The sequence below is a fragment of the Macrosteles quadrilineatus genome, unplaced genomic scaffold (assembly GCF_028750875.1).
Source record: "Macrosteles quadrilineatus isolate MER2022 unplaced genomic scaffold, UCM_ALF_1.0 Scaffold_2__2_contigs__length_208266976, whole genome shotgun sequence".
In the NCBI taxonomy this organism is placed as follows: Eukaryota; Metazoa; Arthropoda; class Insecta; order Hemiptera; family Cicadellidae; genus Macrosteles; species Macrosteles quadrilineatus.
The window spans coordinates 83,349,024-83,369,769 of NW_026542595.1; the positions used below are offsets into that span (position 1 = coordinate 83,349,024).

A 20,746-nucleotide genomic window follows, 5' to 3' on the forward strand; every position below is an offset into this window, starting at 1 on the left:
AATACCTCTAATTTATGGACGTGGAACTTGTATTTTTTTAATTACTTTTACAAAATAATAATACAATTGATCAGGCTGTGCTAAGGTATTAATTTGTATTGTCAAATAAGATGAACCACAAACAATTATTGCCTCAGCTAATCCATACCTGTATTTTGTATTTTTATTTGGCCATATCTTTCTTACTTATAAGTCTCTTTCTTTGTTACTTTAGAGAACATTGTCAAAACTATCCTATAACTTATAGAAAATCTCACCAGTGCCAGAAAACCCCTAAACTGTATACTTGAAAATGTTTAAGTATTATTTATTTTATATGTTTATAGTTATTTTTTAAAGAATATATTAGTAATTATGTCCTCTTAAAAATCAAAAGATATTTTTGACACATTTTTAAATATCAAAGTAGAAGAGATAGAGAGATAGAGATAGAGAGTCATTAGTGCAGCCAGTAAAACATTATTAAGCGAAATTAATGTCAGAAATGAGCTCAAGCCCAATGGCGAGTAGACCCAGGACATTGTGGCCGGGTCATCAGATCTTATGGCTTGGGCTTTAAAGACCTATTCTTAACTAACCAAATCATATTAAACAGGAGTAAACAGGTTAAATCTAATTATATTATTTATTTTTATTTCTCCACTATTACGATTTACTTAATTAACTTTGTAACAGATTTGAAAGGTGATACAAAGTTTAAAGTTGACACACACTTAATAGTATAATTTAATAAAGTCATAATTTTTACAAAGTCAAAGTTTATTAAGTAATTACAAGGTTGAGTTAGTTAAGTGGGGAATTTGACATAGTAGTGATTTAAGAAACCTACATTCAACCCATCAAGTTTACAAAATCACTGTTTTACACTGCAATGTTATATTACGTCACCACTCCTTTGTGGGATTGTACATTTCTTCGTAGATCAATAAAATTAAATCCCAAAACTTACATGTTTGTTTGTTTCAAGCACTAGGCGGAATATTGTTTAAAAAATGAGGTATATAAAATACCTCGCCTCAGCAAACCTACAGACTTGGCGAATTTCCACTTACCTGATTGGATTTTCACCAAGATGTTTTTATTAACATGACAGAAACAATCTTTATTTGAAACCATTATGTTAAATGAGTACTTAGGTTTGCAGCTACAAGGAGAGAATTGTAGAGAGTGTTTTATAGTTACATTTTGATAGCTTTGTAACAAATGATTGGCTAAATTTGATGAAACAATATTAATAAATAAGCAAACTACAACTGTTTAATTATTCGCAATAAGAATAACATGCAAATTTTTATTTAAGTTTTTTGAGATTTTTTCTTTCACCATTAAGCATACATTAACACTTCAAAGTACAATTTTTTGACCCTATAAAACCCTGTTCATATCCATAGTCATGTTGGTTCAAAAACTTCTTTGAATAAACATTACCTATCACAACTTGCTTGTCCCAAATTTAATCAAAATCAAAGTAGGCCTTCTCCCCTGAGGACCCCGCATCACTGGATAACGAGGATTTTGACCAGTGACTTTGTTCTAAGTTTGGTAGCTCTATCTTCATTATTTTTTGAAATATTTAACTGTTCGGGGACTTTTTTCCACCCGGTATACTTGAATATTAATGATTTTAAAGGGGGTAAATCACCTTTATTTTGTGATTCATATCGCTTCTCTATGGGTGAAGAGGATCGTTTAAAAAGTCACCTTCTTCAGACGCATATTAAGAAGATCTGTTTTCACTTATATTGAGGTTTTCAGAATATTGAATATGCACACATTTTATAAATAAACAAGACATAAACAACAAATATTCAACTATTGTTCGGCTGCTTAGATAGCGACCTGCGCTAATGCTAACCAATGCTAGAGGAGGTTGCTATCTAAGCGGGCGAACTATAGTACTGTGGCCAAAGGTAAGCATTGTTCGGTCCACATGTCTGTTCGGCCAGTCCAGATCATCATCCAATCTTAGATAAAGTATAAGAATCACAAGACAAAATCAATGTAAATTAACCTCTTATATGCTAGGTTATTCGAGACTAGACAAAAACTAAATTAGAAAGGGTGGTGTTTTTGGCCTCTGGAGGGACATAAAAACTAAAAATTAAATATCCCGAGTCTACGTCCTACCATGAGACCTATGGTAAAAGCTTATTAGTTATTCCCTATCTGTGGAATTTGCTAAAATCCCAGTTTGTAGGAATGTAAATCTATGGACAAACTGAATATAAACAGAACAACAGGTGTAGCGATCAAAAAGCTTTTATTGTTCATTAAATGTTGACATTTGCAGTTGACACAAACAAGGTATAATACCTACCTTAATTTCTTTAATGGAATAAACATGAAAAAGAAGAATTCTAATGGGTATATAAATATTACTTGTTAGCAGATGTAACTTGGTATAATAACTATGTACAAACATTATAAACTGACCATAGAAGATATAGTACATTTGATACCATATTTACAATACATAAACAATTCTTTGACCTCAAACAAGTAACAGAACAGTGGTCCCATATAAACAAATCAATCTCAGTCTTAAAATAAAAGGAACAATTTCACAAAACAAACAAAATTGGAATCTATACATGTCATATAAAATTATGTATGTACAATATTATTTACATACTACTAAAAAGGCACTGAAAGTTCCATTTTGGAAGCATACATAAAAAAATATAAAGAATTGTTTTATAGATTTTTATAATACACATACTTAAATAAAAGCATATATATATTATATAGACTTTTGCACACTGTACAAAATAGTATTGTAGATCATAACAGTCGAAAGTGATAAGTATAACACTTGCCTTATGCTGTTGTCAGAAACCTTTATGATCTTAGGTATAATCATTGAATGTTTTAGCAAACATTAATTTGCACCATCAAATCCCACCATCAAAAGTACCTTTAAAAAATAACTCAGTTTTATGAGATATGACAGAACTGATTTTAAAGTTTGTCATGGTTATCCTTAATCTTTGGAGCACTATTAAACAAAATCAAAAAAGTATATTTTGCCAATGTATTTTTAATGGACTGTTTTCCCATGTCAAAATAATAAATTAGTACTTAGTATTTTCTTAAATTAAAAATCAAAGCACTAGTTACAAACTTATCACGCTTCATTTAGAAAATTATTTTGAGTACTTTTTCTATCATAGTTAACAAGATCGCAAAAAAAAAAAAATTAAAAGAGTAGTTAATAAGCTCAAATATCACTCAAAACTTAAATGAACCCTCAGCTTATTTAGGGTTTAGATGACTAAAAATAAACATCATTACTATGTAACCTAGTTGGTTGTACTTTGAACTTTGTGTTTTACCAAAGTTTCTATTCCACAAGGCAAAGTTTGGACATGAGCCCCGAACTTACCAACAAGTCTGTCAGCCCATTTTGAAGTCAGTGAATCGATTGACATAGACAGACTTTGACACAAGTCATCCAATTGGCCACAGAAACTAACTTCATAACAACTTCTTCTGTGATTTGACCATCAAGGGCTTGATAATTTACTTGAGAAATCTTAGAAAAATAAACAGTAACTAAAGAATCTGTAAACAACAAAATAGCACAAAAAGGTAACGTAAAATTAAAAATACAATCATATAGATATACGTACTATAAGTAAACTAAAAAAATGTATAAAAATACAAAACAAAAACACCAAATCTTGATCCATTCCTGTCTAACATTGACTAAAAAACAAAACTTATCCTCAAATATTTGGGTAGAAAAATATAATATCATTATAATAATAACACCATGTAACAGTTATATTGATAAATAATTAGAATAGTTAAACAATGAAATTTAAGAACATAGGCTAATATCATTTTCTAAAAGTATACAAACCATACTTTAAGGGACTTACTAAATTATAAAAAATTAATCCTTCAATTATATTGACGTGTTAACACTGATAATACAGTACTTCAATGTAATGATTTTAACTATAGAAACAGAACTAAATATATCTGCAGAGATGAATTAGCAAAATCAAATGAATACATATTCAATAATAAAAAAATATATAATAAAAAAACACCTCTTAACATCAAATAAAAAAAAAATTATATCTATTATCTTACAGTTAAAAAATCTATAAAAATAGAATAGTATATTTTGTAAGATTTTGTGTAACAAAATTATTTTCAATTTAGGCCTATGATACAGAAGATTGATAAAAAGGCAAGATTTCTGGCAACAGCTACCAACCTTATCTAAACCCGAGTGTCATGTTTGGTACCCTGTAGAATTACACTGACATCACTTTGATGTGTTCATTTACAAGTCACTCACTTTAACTCACGAGCACAGCGGACACAAGTCGCCAGTGATCTAGGACAAGTCTTCCTCAGACCTCTGTACCATCCTCGCCTTCATCCTCGTACAAAGGACCGTTCTTTTTGGGTTTTGGAGGAGGTTTTGGGGGCACTTTAGGTTTGGCAGGCGAAAGAGGTCCTTCGGCCGACACAGTACGAGGGAGAGAGACAGTAGATCCCTCAGGCCCTTGTCTTGGGGCGCGGCGAGGCGTAGGGAGTGTAGCGCAGTGCTGTGGTGTGGGACGGGGCCTCACTATGGGAGTTGCCTCCGCTTTGTTGAGACTCAGAACAGAGCTGCCGTCCGCTGTTGTACGGGGGCCGAGGTTGTCATACACAGGCTCCGCTCGGAGCAAACCTAGTGGGTCCTCCAGAAGGGTGGGAGTGGGGGCACTGGACCAGCTGGGCACACGGGGCCGTCGGGGGATAGTTACATACCTGCACAGAACACAAAACTGAGAGTTAGACTAGTCACACAACACAAACTAGAGAGTCAGACTAGTCACACAACACAAAATAGAGTGTCAGACTAGTGACACAACATAAAATAGCGTGTCAGACTAGTGACATAACATAAAATGGAGTGTCAGACTAGTCACAAAACATAAAATAGAATGTCAGACTAGTGACACAACAGAAAATAGAGAGTCAGACTAGTCACACGACACAAAATAGAGTGTCAGGTTAGTCACACAACACAAAATAGACTAAACGAGTTCAACATGTCAGACCAATGACACAATAACAAGCCAGGATAAATCATGCTCCTAGACACAAAACAAACCTGAATATTAAGATGGAAAAAAGGTACATAGTCAGCAATGCCAATCTATGCCATTCGGCATAGTGGGGATGCGGCTTTAGGATGGTTGTGTTAATCTGGAGGTACAGTTCGGCCAAAGTTTCTGTGCGCCCGACCAGATGCGGTTGGGGATAGGCAAGGAGGTTGGCGGGGGCACTGGGGTATAGTTGGTAGCGTCACGGACTTCGGGCCCAAGGCAGCGATGTCGTGGGTTCGGATCCTGGTCACTGCCGTATACATTTTATCAGTACAGTTCACCTTCGTACTGTATCGGCTCACCCCTTGCTTTGCTGTATACGATCCACGCACGGGCAGTTAGTCTATGTGTTGCAAGGGGCAAATGCAAGGTTAAAAGAGGCTGCCAACCTCTTAAAAAGCTCAAAAAACTTTTGTGAAACATTTGTGTCTTGCTACTCACTCACCCCTATCCATTGCCAATAATCGGTACCCGTATGTTTTAGTTCGTCTAGTAGCGACCCGTCCGTGCGCACAGAGTTTTTGGCCAAACTGTAGGTGGGCTTTCTTTTCTCATACACTAAAGAAATCATGACCTCCCATCCCTAACAAATCCTCCGGTCCTAGTTTTTTTTTTATGGTTTCTTTATGGGCTTCTGTGGATAAAAAATTATGGATGCACTCAACTGAACAACAAAAGTAGGATAAAGTATACGTATAGATAAATTAATTTGCAACCCAGTTAATTTTTTTTTTTAAGAGGTTGGCAGCCTCTTTTAACCCTCGAGCGGGCGCTTGCGGAGTTTTCCTCCGCACTTGTAGTGTTTGTTAATATAAATATGCATAATGGATGTCGGCAGTCCAGCTCTACACTTCACGCACCTCATCCTGGGAATGCTCCTAAGCTATTTTTACCCCCGAATTTCTCCTCATTTTGTTGTCAACTGCAATTCAGTGACGCGGTGTCAGTTTGCGGAGGTTTACTCCGCGTGTGCCCTATCGCGTAAGTTCTTAGCGCAGAGTTTATTTCCTCTTGCAATCTTGTCAAACTGCGTGTATATTTTATACATAAAACATTATAAACTTGTTTAAATGTATTATTTCATTTATAATTTTTAACAAATATATTTTGTTTGCATGTGTATGTATAATTGCATTATTGCAGAACAAAACTCCGCAAGCGCCCTCTCTCGTAACATACCTTTATACTAGAAAATTGCTCAATATGTTTATTTGAAATACTACTCATATTAAGTTAAACAAATAATGTTATTAACAAAGAAATTAGGTTTCTGATTTAGTTATTGAACACTTACATACATAACAACAAGTAACAACAAGTAACAACAAGTAACAACAAGTAACAACAAGTAAAATGGGTAAAATTTATGCTATTTAGTGTTGCGGAATAAAACTCCGCATGCGCCGGCTCCTGTTTTACTGGTGAAGCGCCTCCTCGAGGGTTAACCTTGCATTTGCCCGTCCACATAGACTAAAGCCCCTGCGTGGATCGTTTACAGCAAAGGAAGGAGTGAGCCGGTACAGTACAAAGGTGAACTGTACTGATAAAATGTTTCCGGCAGTGACCAGGATCCGAACCCACGACATCACTGCCTTGGGTCCGAAATCCGCGACGCTACCAACTGAGCCACCGACTCACATAGGTTAGGTATTAATTTGCAACCCATTCAAAAGGGTATTAAACTCTTGCGTAAACTAATAATTTTACCAGACTTAAAATTTTTACAAAATACAGAACCACGCACTTTGAAATTGCATTTTTGTGAATTGTAAAATAAAATATCACAAACCAAGACTAATTGTAGCCAGAAAACCTGTAATTTAAGTAGCTATTCAAAATCATCTCAAAGTTTATTCAAGTGTTTACTACAACAAGCTTACCCTGGGCGTGTAGGTGAGAAGGGTGACTGCGACCTGGAGTATGGGAGTGTTCCGTGGACTGGAGATGTGAGGTGTGGAGGCGTACTCATACCACGAGGGAACGCCAGCAAGTCTGGGGGGTAGTGAGGCGGCTCCATGAGAGGCGGCGTGGTAGTCATGGACTCTGTGGATCTCTCTTCAAAGTCACCTCCGACACTGGTCCCTAAAAACATGAGACATCCATTAGTAACGCCCCAATCAGGTAAATACAGGGTCTTTGAAAAAGAATGCTGGGATTGTAAACCGCCATTGTTTAGGGACGATTCATGATAACTAAACAATTCAAACGTTAATTTGTAGTTGAAGTAGTTAAATAAATAAGTTTTGGGTTCTATGTAAAAAGACGTCATTCGCCAGTAGGATGTTTATCGCACAACAGAAGGCACATTGGAATCTGTGGTTCGCAGAGTTTAAATCAATTGTTTAATTTAATTTATTTTAAATTCACCCGATGATAAAGAAAATCTTCGCTAGTTTCATCAGTTTTGTGATGGCAAGTGTTTTTAATCCTTAAATTGGAGATTTAAATCCTTTTAATTATCTTTAATAGTTCCCGCACAACAGCCATCCAAAATTCAAACAATCTTTTTTGCAGACCCTATATAAAATTAATTTTAGTCCTCTTTTCAGCCTCTTTTAACCTTGCATTTGCCCGTCCACATAGACTATGCGCCCGTGTGTGAAATGTATCCAGCAAAGCCAGGGGTGAGCCGGTACAGTACAAGAGTGAACTGTACTGATCAAATGTTTCCGGCAGTGACCAGGATCCAAACCCACGACATTGCTGCCTTGGGCCTGTAGTCCGTGACACTACCGACTGAGCCACCGACTCACCAAAGTGCAGGTAGTCTACAACTTGCAACGTACGGCTTATCAATTTAATTTCATATGCTTTATCAATTCACTTTACATTTTAAAATATAGTGTGTAGTATCATTGAGGATACATAGTAAATTTTCACTTTGCAGATGTCTACCACAATCACCAGTCTCCTGGGATTCTAGTGAAATCTTTATTGTGTCCTGTGATCACGGCAAAATAGTGGTTTTTTATTAAATAATCTCACAGACCCTTTCAGCAAACACAAAAATAAAAGATCAGCTTCAAAATCGGACCTCCCTAAATTCACTGTTTCTTTTTCTTGCATACGACTTATAGTACAAAAATATTTGGCACATCTCTTCATAGGACAAACATGTTTTAGGTACCATAAAGTTTCATAGAGTTAATTATGGATGGAGAATGTGTTTATTATTTTGCCATCCTAACTAGGTACTCATTTTCCGACTATAAGTAGAATATGAAGAATATTTTTGTGTGGTGTTACAATATTTTACAAACTGATATAAACAAGGAATCAATAACGTTGATTTAACATACGAAACACATTGTCCTGCAAGAAAAATGTCATAAAAATAATAAAATCTTCAATGGAAAGGATGAATTTGAAGAATAGAAGCTAACGTGAGAATGTCTGTTCTGAGATTCATCCTAGCAGTCCCGATCATTTCTGAATCGTAACAGTGCTTTGACGAGAAGGATACCCATTTTTGCAGTTCATATAACCAAGTAAAGGAATGAGCTCTGAGTACAATAGTTACAATTTTGATCATATAAGTAAAGTGTAACCATTTTAAGTCATGATAGCATTAGTTATCAAACCTTAAATTTGTGTTGGATTAAACAAACAAGGTAATCTTCTCTGTTTTCTAATATAATGTTGATTTTACATTGTTGATCTGAACAAAAGCTAACACAGCCAGGAATTCAGCCCAAACATTCCTTCACATAAAACATCACAGAGGCCTTGACGTAACACTAGTGGCATGAGTACTAATTGGGTTGGGATTCACTGCCGTAATTGATTCTTTACCTGAAATTAATTTTTTCAATTCCAAAAAAATCCTGTGAGCCTCCCTAGGTTGACTCTTACTTGCCGCCTTTGAAGGAAATACAGCCCTGCCTGTACGCTTTTATTCCCAGCACACTGGTGGAACATTATGGCTTTTTACTGCTCTTATAGTCTATAATAGTGGAACACGACCAAGAAAATTAAATATTATCCAAAAAGTAAATTTCTTTTTCTCATAGAATAGAAACACTATCAATCAACTCACCCGTCTCATCTAGAAGCTGTCTGTTGACTTCTTGAAGCTCTGTTGGTTTTTCCTCATATCTTCGAGGTGGCTTTTGGACTGGATTGACAACAGTGAGAAGACTCTTCTCGGGGTGAGCTATGTCACCGTTGGGTGCGTCTGCCAGCATCTTCTTGGGTGGAGGTCGGCCTCTCTTGCGACGACATAGGCAGCAGCATAGCAACAGCACAATCAGGAGCAGAGCCATAAGTCCCGTGATCAGGAAAAGGATCAAAACCCAATTTTGTTCAAACCTGTAACATCAAAGTGTTATAAGATTCATGAACAATACTCCCTTTAAAATTTGTATCCTTATGGATCAGCTAAAGACAATTTTAAGGCGAGATTCTGGCTTGTGTGTAGAATGTGTGTTAACGTGTAATTACAGAAACATTTTATTTATTGTATTACCAATTGAGATTAGACACATAGGTGCAAATATTTATCCAAATATGAGTGGAGGTTGGCTGTAGAATCAAATGAGATGCCTTGTGTAGCTTTGTTAGTGACAAAGATGAGCTGTTTTAATAGTCAGGATAATTTGTAAAAGCCCATTGATCAAGGACTGTGTGGTTCAGTTTCAAACCATCAAAAGCTACTAACATATCTCAGGATTGAACTATAGGCCTTTTGATTATGGGCAAACTACTGAGCTACTCAGCAAATTTAGGTAATTGATAAGGTAATCAGAATTATATTTGGGAGATTTGAAACGTTGTTTAGAATAAATCAGACAAACATAGAGCTGCACAACATTAATATTGACCAAGTCCATTATGAGCTTTGGATCTACAACCAATTTTTGCTATTTACGTTTGTTATTTTCAACAAAAAATTACAAGAAATTTTATTTCAAATTATCTTTTAAATCCGTGATAATTTTGGCTGTTACATTTTCATTGTGTGTGATTGTCATTCCGATTCAATGGAACCAATCTTATCAATAATAACACAGCAGCGTTCTGATTACCTGGGTGGGAAAGATGGTCCTACACCATTGGCAGATACTGCCAAGGTGACATTCCTCTCGTCCAGACCTCCTGGACTCTTTGCCACACAGGTCAGCTCTCCTCGGTCCTGCATCCTCACACGACCAATGGTCAGGTTCACCCATCCTCCTCCAGCCCTCACACTGTACCTGGAGTCTCCATAGCCTGAGAAACATACACCACAGGATTACCACACAAATGTCATCAAGAAACTTAATTTGAATAGCAGAAAAACCTCAATGTTGACTTTCAATTTCTTACTGAAACAAATGAAGAAAATCAATCAAACCAATAGATTAAGAATTTAGTATTGCATTGCTTAAGAATGAAATTCAAAAATTTACTCTAATCAATCCAAAATGTGTTGTAAGGGTTTGCAATTTGTTTGGGATTGTGTCTGCTTAAATCATCACCACAAAAATTGTAATCCAAAAACTCAAAAATTAATTTGTTTAGTCAAGTAAAATACGGTTCTTACTAGATCTTGTGTTGTTTGAGATGATTCTGGAGTTGATGACCCAATAGACGTCAGGAGGAGGATTTCCAATGACTTTGCAGCTCAGAGTTACGTCTCCACCATACGCCTCAACTGTGGTGACTTTATCTGGCGGAGGGTAGACAATCTGGGGCTTGCAGGCAAAGTCGTTGGATTCGATGTCCGACCACAGCTTGTTGGCGAGGTGAGGAGGTTCAGCACACGACGTAGGCTGGGCGTACAAGTTCTTGTTTATTGTCCAGTCGCGGAGTGCCTTCAAGTGGCAGTCACACCTCCAAGGATTGTTGTGAAGCACCAGACTAGTTAACCTGACCAGTTGTTCTACCACCGCAACTTTCATATGGACTAAGTTGTTGCCGTTCAGATGTAGATGCTGAAGAGCCGTGACATTCATAAACGTTTTATGCCCTATATGACCTAAATGACAATCACTCATGTCCACTGTCTGAAGGAAAGACATATTGGTGAAAAGCCCGTCTTCGAGCTTCGTAATTGGGTTGTGATGCATAAGAAGAACTCTTAATCTCACATTGTCTTTGAATATTAAAGGATGAACAGAATGTATCCTATTGTTTGACAGGTCCAACTCTATGAGTATTTGAAGGCCTTTGAAGGCATCTTTGTGCAGTTCTTGGATGCCACACTCGCGTAGGAATATCTTGTGGAGATTGACGAGTCCCACTGCCCGGAACGTCTCACTGGGTAGTGAAACCATGTTGTTGTTGGAAAGATCAATGTTTTGAATCTCTGGACTGAGATGGTCCGGCACTGCAGTCAGCGCTTGGCTGGAGCACTCAGCGACCTTCTTGCCTGAGGCCCATTTACATTTACACTCTGGAGGACAAGAAGTGCTCCAGTCATCCTCTGCCAGCACTGCCAAAACGCACCACAGTAGAACAAGCCAGCACAGCTTCATTGCTGGAACAGAAAACAGGTCAATGAGAATAAACACGACACAAGAGACTAACATACATAACACAACTACACCTAGTACACTACACCTATACTAGTACCTATACTACTAGTATACTACACCTAGGCTACACACAGTACTTTTGCTGTAGCAGTGGGTGTGTATTTAGTCATGAACTTATCAACAAAGCATTTAGTCACACATAAATGTTCCATGAGTAGGCCTATCCTCAAGGCTGACTTCAATAGGAATAGGTATACTTTTGTGTAAGTGTAAGATAAACAATGGCGTGCAAGATGCTAACATAAATTAAGTACCAGATAAACATCTTCCACTTTGTTTCTGTGCAATCTCGACAGTGTAATATATAGAAATCCAACAATAATCTCAATTTGCAGTTTGGTACTGTATTAAAAGTGGTTCATTCTAGAGTTCAAGCTCAAACTAGCATTGGCTACAATAGATTAACGACTATAATCGCACTCAGTGTGCAGCTTAAAAAACTATATTAAATGCCAAATTTTTCCATCGTATGTCTAATCAAACATTTTTCCTGTCTTCGAAGACTAACATTGTAGATAAAATACAGCGATGTAATTGTTCAAAATAAAACTGATAATATCATTAGATAATCAGCCTCGTATCTATACTAGAGGGTATCACGGAGGGCGTGTAACGTGTAAACACAGTTGTGCGATGAAGGAAGCCATTTATTCCAAACCGGTTGTCGACATGTCGTGTTGCGTGTCGCGTGCTGCTGATAAGATAAGATAACCTCACGTGGCGTTGGTCGACTGTTGATTCATCCTTCTCGCGGGCCATTAGTTTTCACTATCTCCCGTGACTGTCAGAAGAAATATCAACAGTCACCATTAGTTGACCTCTGGGATGATCATCGATTGCAGACACACTGATGAGAAGTAGATTTCGTCAATGTCTTTATAATGGTTCTGAAAACGCCTAATCGAGTCACTAGAGGAGGAATACCTGAAAAAGATATCACCACTATTCGACTTCTGGCTCGATATTTTGTCAATAGCGTAAAAATAAATAGCTTTGTGAGGGCACTCAGCAGCATGTGAGAGAGTCCTCCTGCTCCTGGCTTTGAGGATTATGACAGGAGCTGAGTACAGGTAAAACTGCAAACCTTTATTTAAAGAGCTTGGCATCGTGACAGTCTATGGGAACTACATATTGAGCCCCCTCCTCTACGTAAACGAGAATTTAGCTGATTTCGAAATAAGAGGGCAGCTTTGCAGTCAAAATTTAAGAAACAACAACCTGCTGTACTTCTAAAGTGAATGACAGTTTCCCATTAATGGCTTGAGAACATTAAAAACCTGGAGCCGAAACTGTTCAAAAATAAGTTAAAGCCATGGTGCTGACAACGGAGCTTCTATTTCTTGGAGGATTATTTTGATGTACGGTTAATTTTTTAATTACTTTTGTGCCACTTGACACTCAAGTTGTTAAATATATGTTTACGTATTTTTTTTTCATTTTGAATGTTTTTATGATATATGTATTATTTTACTGACGCAACCTATCCAGAAATGGTCAATGTCCAAGAGGATGGTAATTATGGCAACTTCCATTAAAATATTTATAGCAATCTCCGTAAACATATCTGATGAAATAGTTGATTTACTTACCGGCATTGTTGGGTAATAGCTTTACGAACGCAACAAAAGAAAGCAAACGACGCGAACATAACGACACGTACGTTATTCAAATATGCATCCCGAATATTAAAATCCAATCGTCAGCAATAAACCGAATATTCGGATCCTCGTTAAACGAGGAATTCCCTTTATTGAACGCTCGTTAGGGGATATTGGCGTCATAACTCGACGACGAACAACTTCTTGATCGGATCAATATGATAATTGAATACTGTACTAACTCTTGGTCATTTTATTGATAGACGTAATTTGATTTGATATTTAGCATCGAAAGCATAACTGTAATAGCACTAACATTAATATGAGTTTTAAAATCCAACGTAAGAAAAAAATTCAAAATTTAAGCTTAGTTTTAGTAACTTTGATGGATGCTTAGTTTCAAAACGTGTAGCACATTATAAACCAACTGTTTTAAAATTAAATTGGGAGAAAATAAGATCGGTCAAAATGTTTGACTTTCTTTTGAAATTATTATAATTCCCTTGAAAGTAATCTTACTGGGGTTGTCATCTTATATTCTTTTATATTAAACACTTTTTAAACATAAAGGACACTCATTATCCAAATAGATATATTTTACCTTAAATTATTTGTATACACTAAAAAAGTTTATGACTTCTTTATAACATAAAGGAACCTTTTTCTAAAAGGCTTCCCCCTTCTACTTCATAGCTTTTAAATGTGAGGGACTTTATGGTTTAAAAGGTTACCATTGGACATAGAAAAAAGTTAGGTGTCACATTTGATAAGGTTTTCCATCTTTCTTGTTACTTTGAAAAAGTAATTTTCAGTGGAACTTTGTTTGAACATAGAAAAAAATCATTTCAAACCCGATTACAAAATGTACACTTATTTTGGTTTTATAACCACATTCTCGTAAACAACTAAACTAAAAAACTATCACATGCCGTCGATAGGTGTCAATATAAAGCTGACAATTTGTTAACTGTTAACATTAAATCGGACTTTCGCCTAAAAAATCTTATTGGTCTGTTAAATTTAACAACCTGTAAGTATTGATAGTAAAAGAGAAATTGAAACGAATATAGTGCACGAATTACTAGCAAAAATTGGATTAATGATAGAGATTTAAAATATATTTCACACTAGAAAGATTACTGTATTGGCAAATAAAATAATCCCGCCTTTTTAACGACCAAACAGTATTTTCAAAGGGCAAAGGGCGATGAATTTCCTGGATAAAGAGTCAAACAGATAATGAAGTCCGTCGAAATTATTGATTAGGCTTAAGGGTGGATTAAAACTGAGTGAATAACCAGTGAAATGAATCAGCCGAATCAACATAAGCTAATTATAAATCAACATCGATACATCTCGCGCGCCATTTTATGTCGAGTCTCGGGATATGGATGTCGGGTCGAATCTATATATCAATTTACAACAAAGCGACGACAAATACCATTAGCATTGCTTCAGGTGAACCAATTGTTGACAAACCATCGTGACACAATCTATTACATTATTTACTTCGGGGAACGAATTGGTTTATTTGCTTAACTGTTTGGTTGGTCACATGCGATCTGCCTAGAACTTGTACACAATTCATACATTTACAGAGCTTATGTTATAATGCTTACGAATTTGTCTTGTAAGCTAATATTTTTAGTTTTAGTGCCGATATTCTCATTATAGTTGTTTAATCTGCTCTACTTAATACATTAATACTTTTAATTGAAGTGGCGACCAAACGAAGGTAGGTATTTTGAGCCAAGTATGAACGGAGATGAGTGTGGGATGAGTGGCGCGATCTTGTAGGAGTCAATGTTCAAACTTAGGACTTGAGGAAAATGATTATTCAATTATACTGTACAATATTGTGTCGATCATCAATTGGTTAGAAAGGGGGAATTGATTAACCCACCATCAATTTGCTTATTAAGTTTTTTGTTGTCTTGGTACTCAAAATATTAAAAGAGAAACCCATTTACTCGATACAGTTCCCCTAAATAAATTCTTGATCAACGTTGTACGTGTTATTAAACCATATTACATATGTGTTTTCGCCTTTTGGGTCTGATGATGATTGGAGTGTCCAATCGAAATCGACGACCACTTACCACCACTTATATTACCACCGGATACTCATCCTCGATACGTTAATCGATTGTAAGACTTCAATCGAAGATTTTAATCGATACAATGCTCCGGACTCAAAACTGACGTGTACTCGCACTAAAAAGGGGGGTTGTTATACTGCCCTGATGAGTAAAAAATAAAAAGTTTAAAAATAAACATTACCCTCGTTAATGTCAAAAGTGTCATACTAGAAATTTAAAAAAAAAAATGTACTGACAAGATTTGTTTGGTCGATAACCTAGAAAAATGAAAATCTATTACAAAAAGAACGTTTGTGTTTTCACGATAAAAGTATCCATCACATAATAGAGTGTCGTTTTGTACGTGGAATGTTATTTAATGAAGATCCCTCAAGTTAGTTCGCCCGTTGCTAAAGATGTGCTGGAATTTCATTTGTGATTTAATCTGTTTCATTCACTCGCGCCCATCCGTGCAAACCGGGGACCTAATTCCATTTGGTCAAATTTGAATAATGTTGTCTACTTTGAAGTAAATGCGGGATTCACCTTTTCTGAGAGGTATTTTTCCTAATTCGATACATATTGTAGATAACTTATTTTTCCATATCTGTCGCCCTATCTATATTTATAAAATTTAAAGTAATAATTGTATTCCAGGAAATTTTCTCTTGGTCAAAACGATAATCATAGATCTGTAATGGCATTAACCTTTACTGTAAGTGATCAGATTTTTGTTTAATTGTACTCAGAAAAAGTGAATTAATAATACTTCCTACACGCAGTCCTTTTTTAAGTTTTTTTTTTTATTTTATTTTTTATTTTTTTTTTAGTTTAACTAAAAGACCCACCTTTTGTACAAAGTTCGATTTTGTTTATCATTATTCCTGAGAAATGTGGTAATTTTCTTCTGGTAGCCTATACATTAATATAAGTTGTAATCAATCAATCAATCAATTATTGAGATGGGGACGCAACCTAGGTGCGTATTTTAACCCAAATATGTGTGAAGGATGAGTGTAGAATGGTGTGTGATGATCTGTGTAGCTTTGTTACTGACTAAGATCAGCGGTTTCATTAGTCAGGATCATTTATTTAAAGCCCAATGATCAGGAACAGCTGGGTCCAGTTTCGAACCATCAAAAAGCTACTGACTTTTCTCAGGATCGAACCGGCGACCTTATGATTACTAGGTGAGCACTATAACCACTCAGCTACCCAGCCAGTTAGAAACAATTGATCTTGCATTGTAAATATGTCTCACGTTACTGTTTAAAAGATAGCTAATTATTTCAGTACCGTGTCAGATGCAGCTAGCCTTTGATACAGGAGTCCCGGGTTTAGCTCTCGCTAGTCACCAATTGCTTATAAGTATGTTATTATGTCTTTTTAATTGGGTGATTCGGGGTCCACCTGAATTCTAGATCTACCTTATTAGAGAAAAATGGTTCTTCAGGTTTCTTAGATAAGTTCTTCAGGTGAGGATAACCATCCCGGAATTTAAGATCTTTCCAAATTAAATACCATACGAAAATTAGTATTATGTATTCTGTATATATTTCAATCAGCTAGCAGGTACCGCGTGTTTGAAAGTATTACATTCATATTTTACGTGCTGAAACACTTATCTAACGAGAAGCGGGTGCTAAAGGTACCTCCCTCAGCAAGTCTTTATCCGATAGAATACATTTACATTCTGATTATATTTATGGCATAAATTAAATTCTTTATGGCTCGCGATAGATTGTACCTCAGTATCCAGTGTTGAAATTCTCACCACTCTTTGTTAAAAGTTATGATATTTCATTAGGATTCAATAGATTTTATCGTTGTTTCATACAATATTATACAAAAATACTCCCGCTGCAGCAAACCTGCATACTAAGTGAATTTCCATTTGCCTAATTGGATTTACACTAAAATGTCTCCTTAAAAATATCAAATTTATTCCCTATTTAAATAGCATTGGTTTAATGAGTACTCTAGGTTTGCTGCAACAGGGAGGGTAAGAAATTTTTCTTTGTAAAATGTTAATAGTTTAGTATAAAATAAATGCATATCCCAAATGTGACCAAAATGTGCTCATAAACAAGCAAACAAAAACAGTTTACTTGGTTAAATTGTTTTCCTCCGTAACCATTAGGCGCATAATAACGCTTTAATATAACAAATTATTTGTTTTTAAGCTCTACAAAATGGTTTGGAAAGAAATGCTAAATTTTATGTTTTTAGGGTAAAAAATGAGAAAAAGCAATTTTTACCCCATAAACCCCTCATAAACCCCTCATAAATTCCCGTTCCCATTGGTCATGGAAATTACGATCATGCTGGTTCGCGAACTCATTCGAATAAATGTAGGTTTACACGTTTATACCAAATTTCATCACAATCGGATCATTTTTGCTCGAGTTATAGTGCTAACGGACATATGTATGAATCTGAACGGTTGGTGCTTTTGGCCTCTATAGTCCTTAAACCGAAAAAAGTAAATCCGTCCCAGGTCTTACCATGAGTACTACGGTAATAGCTTATTCCCTATATGGGAAATTCGCTAATAGAACACATTTTACTTTAACTCACACAAATATATGTTTCTACCTTTGTAGAATTCAAATAAAAGGAAACTATCATAGAGCTCTTAAATAAAAACATATGAGTAATTAAACCCAAATTACTGTAATCTACATCTATAATAAAGTTACACGTTTACCTTTGCAAAACTAGAATATATAATTCATTTATCGAACGAGTTCGCGCGAAAGATACAACTAAAACAAACCCTCAGGATACAAACTAAATTATAGTTGTTTCATCTCTCTCATGTATTCAACAAATACAGGGTTGTTCAACACGTCTGATTGTGTTAATGAATGGTTTATATAAGATAAAACATATTACACTGGATATTTGAATATGTTTCTATGAATAACTATTAATGAATAAGCAGGTCCTACTAGTAAGTGTATATTTATTGGATTTTCTTACTTAGCATTAAGTAAAAATGATGTCCTATTTAATATGAGGGCGTGAGAAATCTTCATAGATTAGGTAAACAATAATATTTAAAATTGAAAATATATGTAGGCCTAAGCATTTGTTAGTTGATGCACTGTAATTTTATAGTATATTTCATCACTAGGGCCTGAAGTGACTCTTTTTGACCCGAGGTCAAGTTTTACTTACAAGACAGCAAGACACTTTTTGCCCGTGTGGTGAACTATATTTTTCGTCATATTGCATAATTAATTAACAAAATAATTCATATAAAACTATAACCTCTCGAAACGACTTCCAGCTTGTTTTCAAATCTGCTAATGCAAATAAGCAGGTGATTCAATCATTTCGTCAGTTACGATTGGGTTACAGTACATTATACCATCGATATGTCGAGTGATTGGCAACAATAGGCTAACTCCTTACCTTATAAATAAAACGATAAATAATTTAGTTCGATACGATTAACAAAATCAAAATTTACAACTAGGCCTATTAACAACAGCAGATCTTTACTCCCTAGAGACTAAAAATTATTTTTACTCCCTAGAGACTAAAAATTATTTTTACTCCCTAGAGACTAAAAATGATTTTTACTCCCTAGAGAGTAAAAATGCTACTTAAGACTCACAACGCATGCATTAAAACCGGTTGTTTTGCTGCAGTATGACGAACAATTGTTAAGTTGGTTAAATTGAAAAATCTCATGCAAAACAAATTAAACTCTACTTTAGACTAGATTAGATAATACATTTTGAAGAGATGCATAGGGCATTGAAAAGGCATGCGATTTCACTAACCCATCCACCAGTCCCTTACTCAATTTTGATCATTAGCTAAATACACCCTGGGAAGATTACTAAATAATAATATTATTTAGCAATATTGGGAACTCAGGATAACCCGAAGGTAAACCTAAATTGCAACAGATATGCACATCACTTACGTTTTTTGTAAGTCTTACAGGCTAATTTAGACGACACATTAAATAAGTGAGGCAAATAAATTCATAATATCAAAAGAGGACCGTAATGGCATCCCTCCATTCCATTTCTTGATTGGAATTTAGATTGGCAATCAACTAAGGAGTCGAAGCGCCCAATAACTTTAATTTATGGACCGTTTCGGTTTCAGGTGGGATCGCGGATGGAGGGGCTTTGACTGGATGCTTCGGGTCTTATTTATGTCTTCTTTAAAATCCACAGGAATAAACGGTATGCCATAAATTCCAGTTTTATATTGTGTTTATAATCTCACTTAAACTTTTCGAATACTTAATCTTAGTTTATTTTCAAAATAAACTTATCACACACTTTTTTAAAAATTTCTATATTTCGGCATTAGCCTTCTTCAGGAACAAACACAATAACAAATAGAAGTGTTTACCACTCTGAATCATATGGTTTTAGCAAAAATCCAAAATACATATAATTTATGAAGAAATAAAAAAGAAAATGTTTTGATAGAAAGAAAGAAAAAAAATTATATATATATATATATATATATGTATATATATACTATCTCAAATTTAGACCGGAAGGTGTTTTAGATTTAAGTATTAATTGATGAGCTTGCTCAAGCTGTCTTAATTTCAAGTCTGGTGCGTCTTTTGCCAATTTTCTTATTCCTTTTAATGAATAACATTGTTCAAAATTTTGAGAATGCTCTCTCGCATGAATAGCTACAGGTTTTTGTTTATCAGGATGGTTTACATCATATCTGTGGCCATTCATACGAACTCTTAGAGCATTTGTGGTTTTGCCAATGTAGTCTTTAGGACAATTTTTGCATGAAATTTGGTAAATTACATTAGTAGACTCACAGGTGATGTTACTATTTATGTTATAACATCTTTTTGTTTGCCTGCTTGTGAAAGTTTTTGATAGGATGATTAATTTGCAAGTGGCACATCGTGGTTTGTTGCATTGATTACAGCCCGAAGGTTTTTCTGATGGTCGGGAAGTGGGAGGTAGTTTGGGTTTTGAAAGAATGTCTTTTAAGTTAGGAGCTTTTTTGTATATTAGTCTTGGGGGTTTGGAAAACAAATTATGGGTCAGAGGTGAATTTGAAAGAATATTATGTGCCACTCTTAAAACATTATTAACTTTGTAAAGGCCAGGAAAGTATTGGGTGATGAATTTTGGATCTTTCTTAAAATTATCTGTGTTAGGATTTTTTGAGCTTTTTATTTGACTGTCTATTAAATTTTTAGGATATATTAAATAATTAAATATAATTAATCTTAGTTTATTTATTTATTACCATTCGCTTATCTGGAGCTTTATTTAAATTTAAACTCAATAATTAAAATTACAGCTTATTTTTACATCAATGGTTTTTACAGTTGTTTATTACTATTTTGAAATCACGACCAGATTCTTGAGAACTCAGGGACGCTTTTACAGGTTAAAATTAGAAATTTTGTTTTCGTTTATATTTTTAAACTTTTAGTCCCA

General features: G+C 35.2%; 1 protein-coding gene across 2 annotated transcripts in view; it reads right to left on the reverse strand.

Moving 5' to 3' along the window:
- Positions 1-2,251: 2,251 nt before the first annotated feature.
- Positions 2,252-20,746, reverse strand: part of LOC128986920 (leucine-rich repeat-containing protein 24-like) — a 78,817-nt gene continuing 60,322 nt past the window's right edge. For both annotated transcript variants that reach the window (XM_054407532.1, XM_054407531.1), the window contains 5 exons: positions 10,630-11,565; positions 10,133-10,316; positions 9,145-9,416; positions 6,989-7,190; positions 2,252-4,767 (listed from right to left, as the gene is read on the reverse strand). In XM_054407532.1, coding sequence (XP_054263507.1) covers positions 4,365-4,767; positions 6,989-7,190; positions 9,145-9,416; positions 10,133-10,316; positions 10,630-11,563 — 1,995 coding nt within the window. In that variant the 5' untranslated portion in view covers positions 11,564-11,565 and the 3' untranslated portion in view covers positions 2,252-4,364. The remainder of the gene's footprint in view (positions 4,768-6,988; positions 7,191-9,144; positions 9,417-10,132; positions 10,317-10,629; positions 11,566-20,746) is intronic.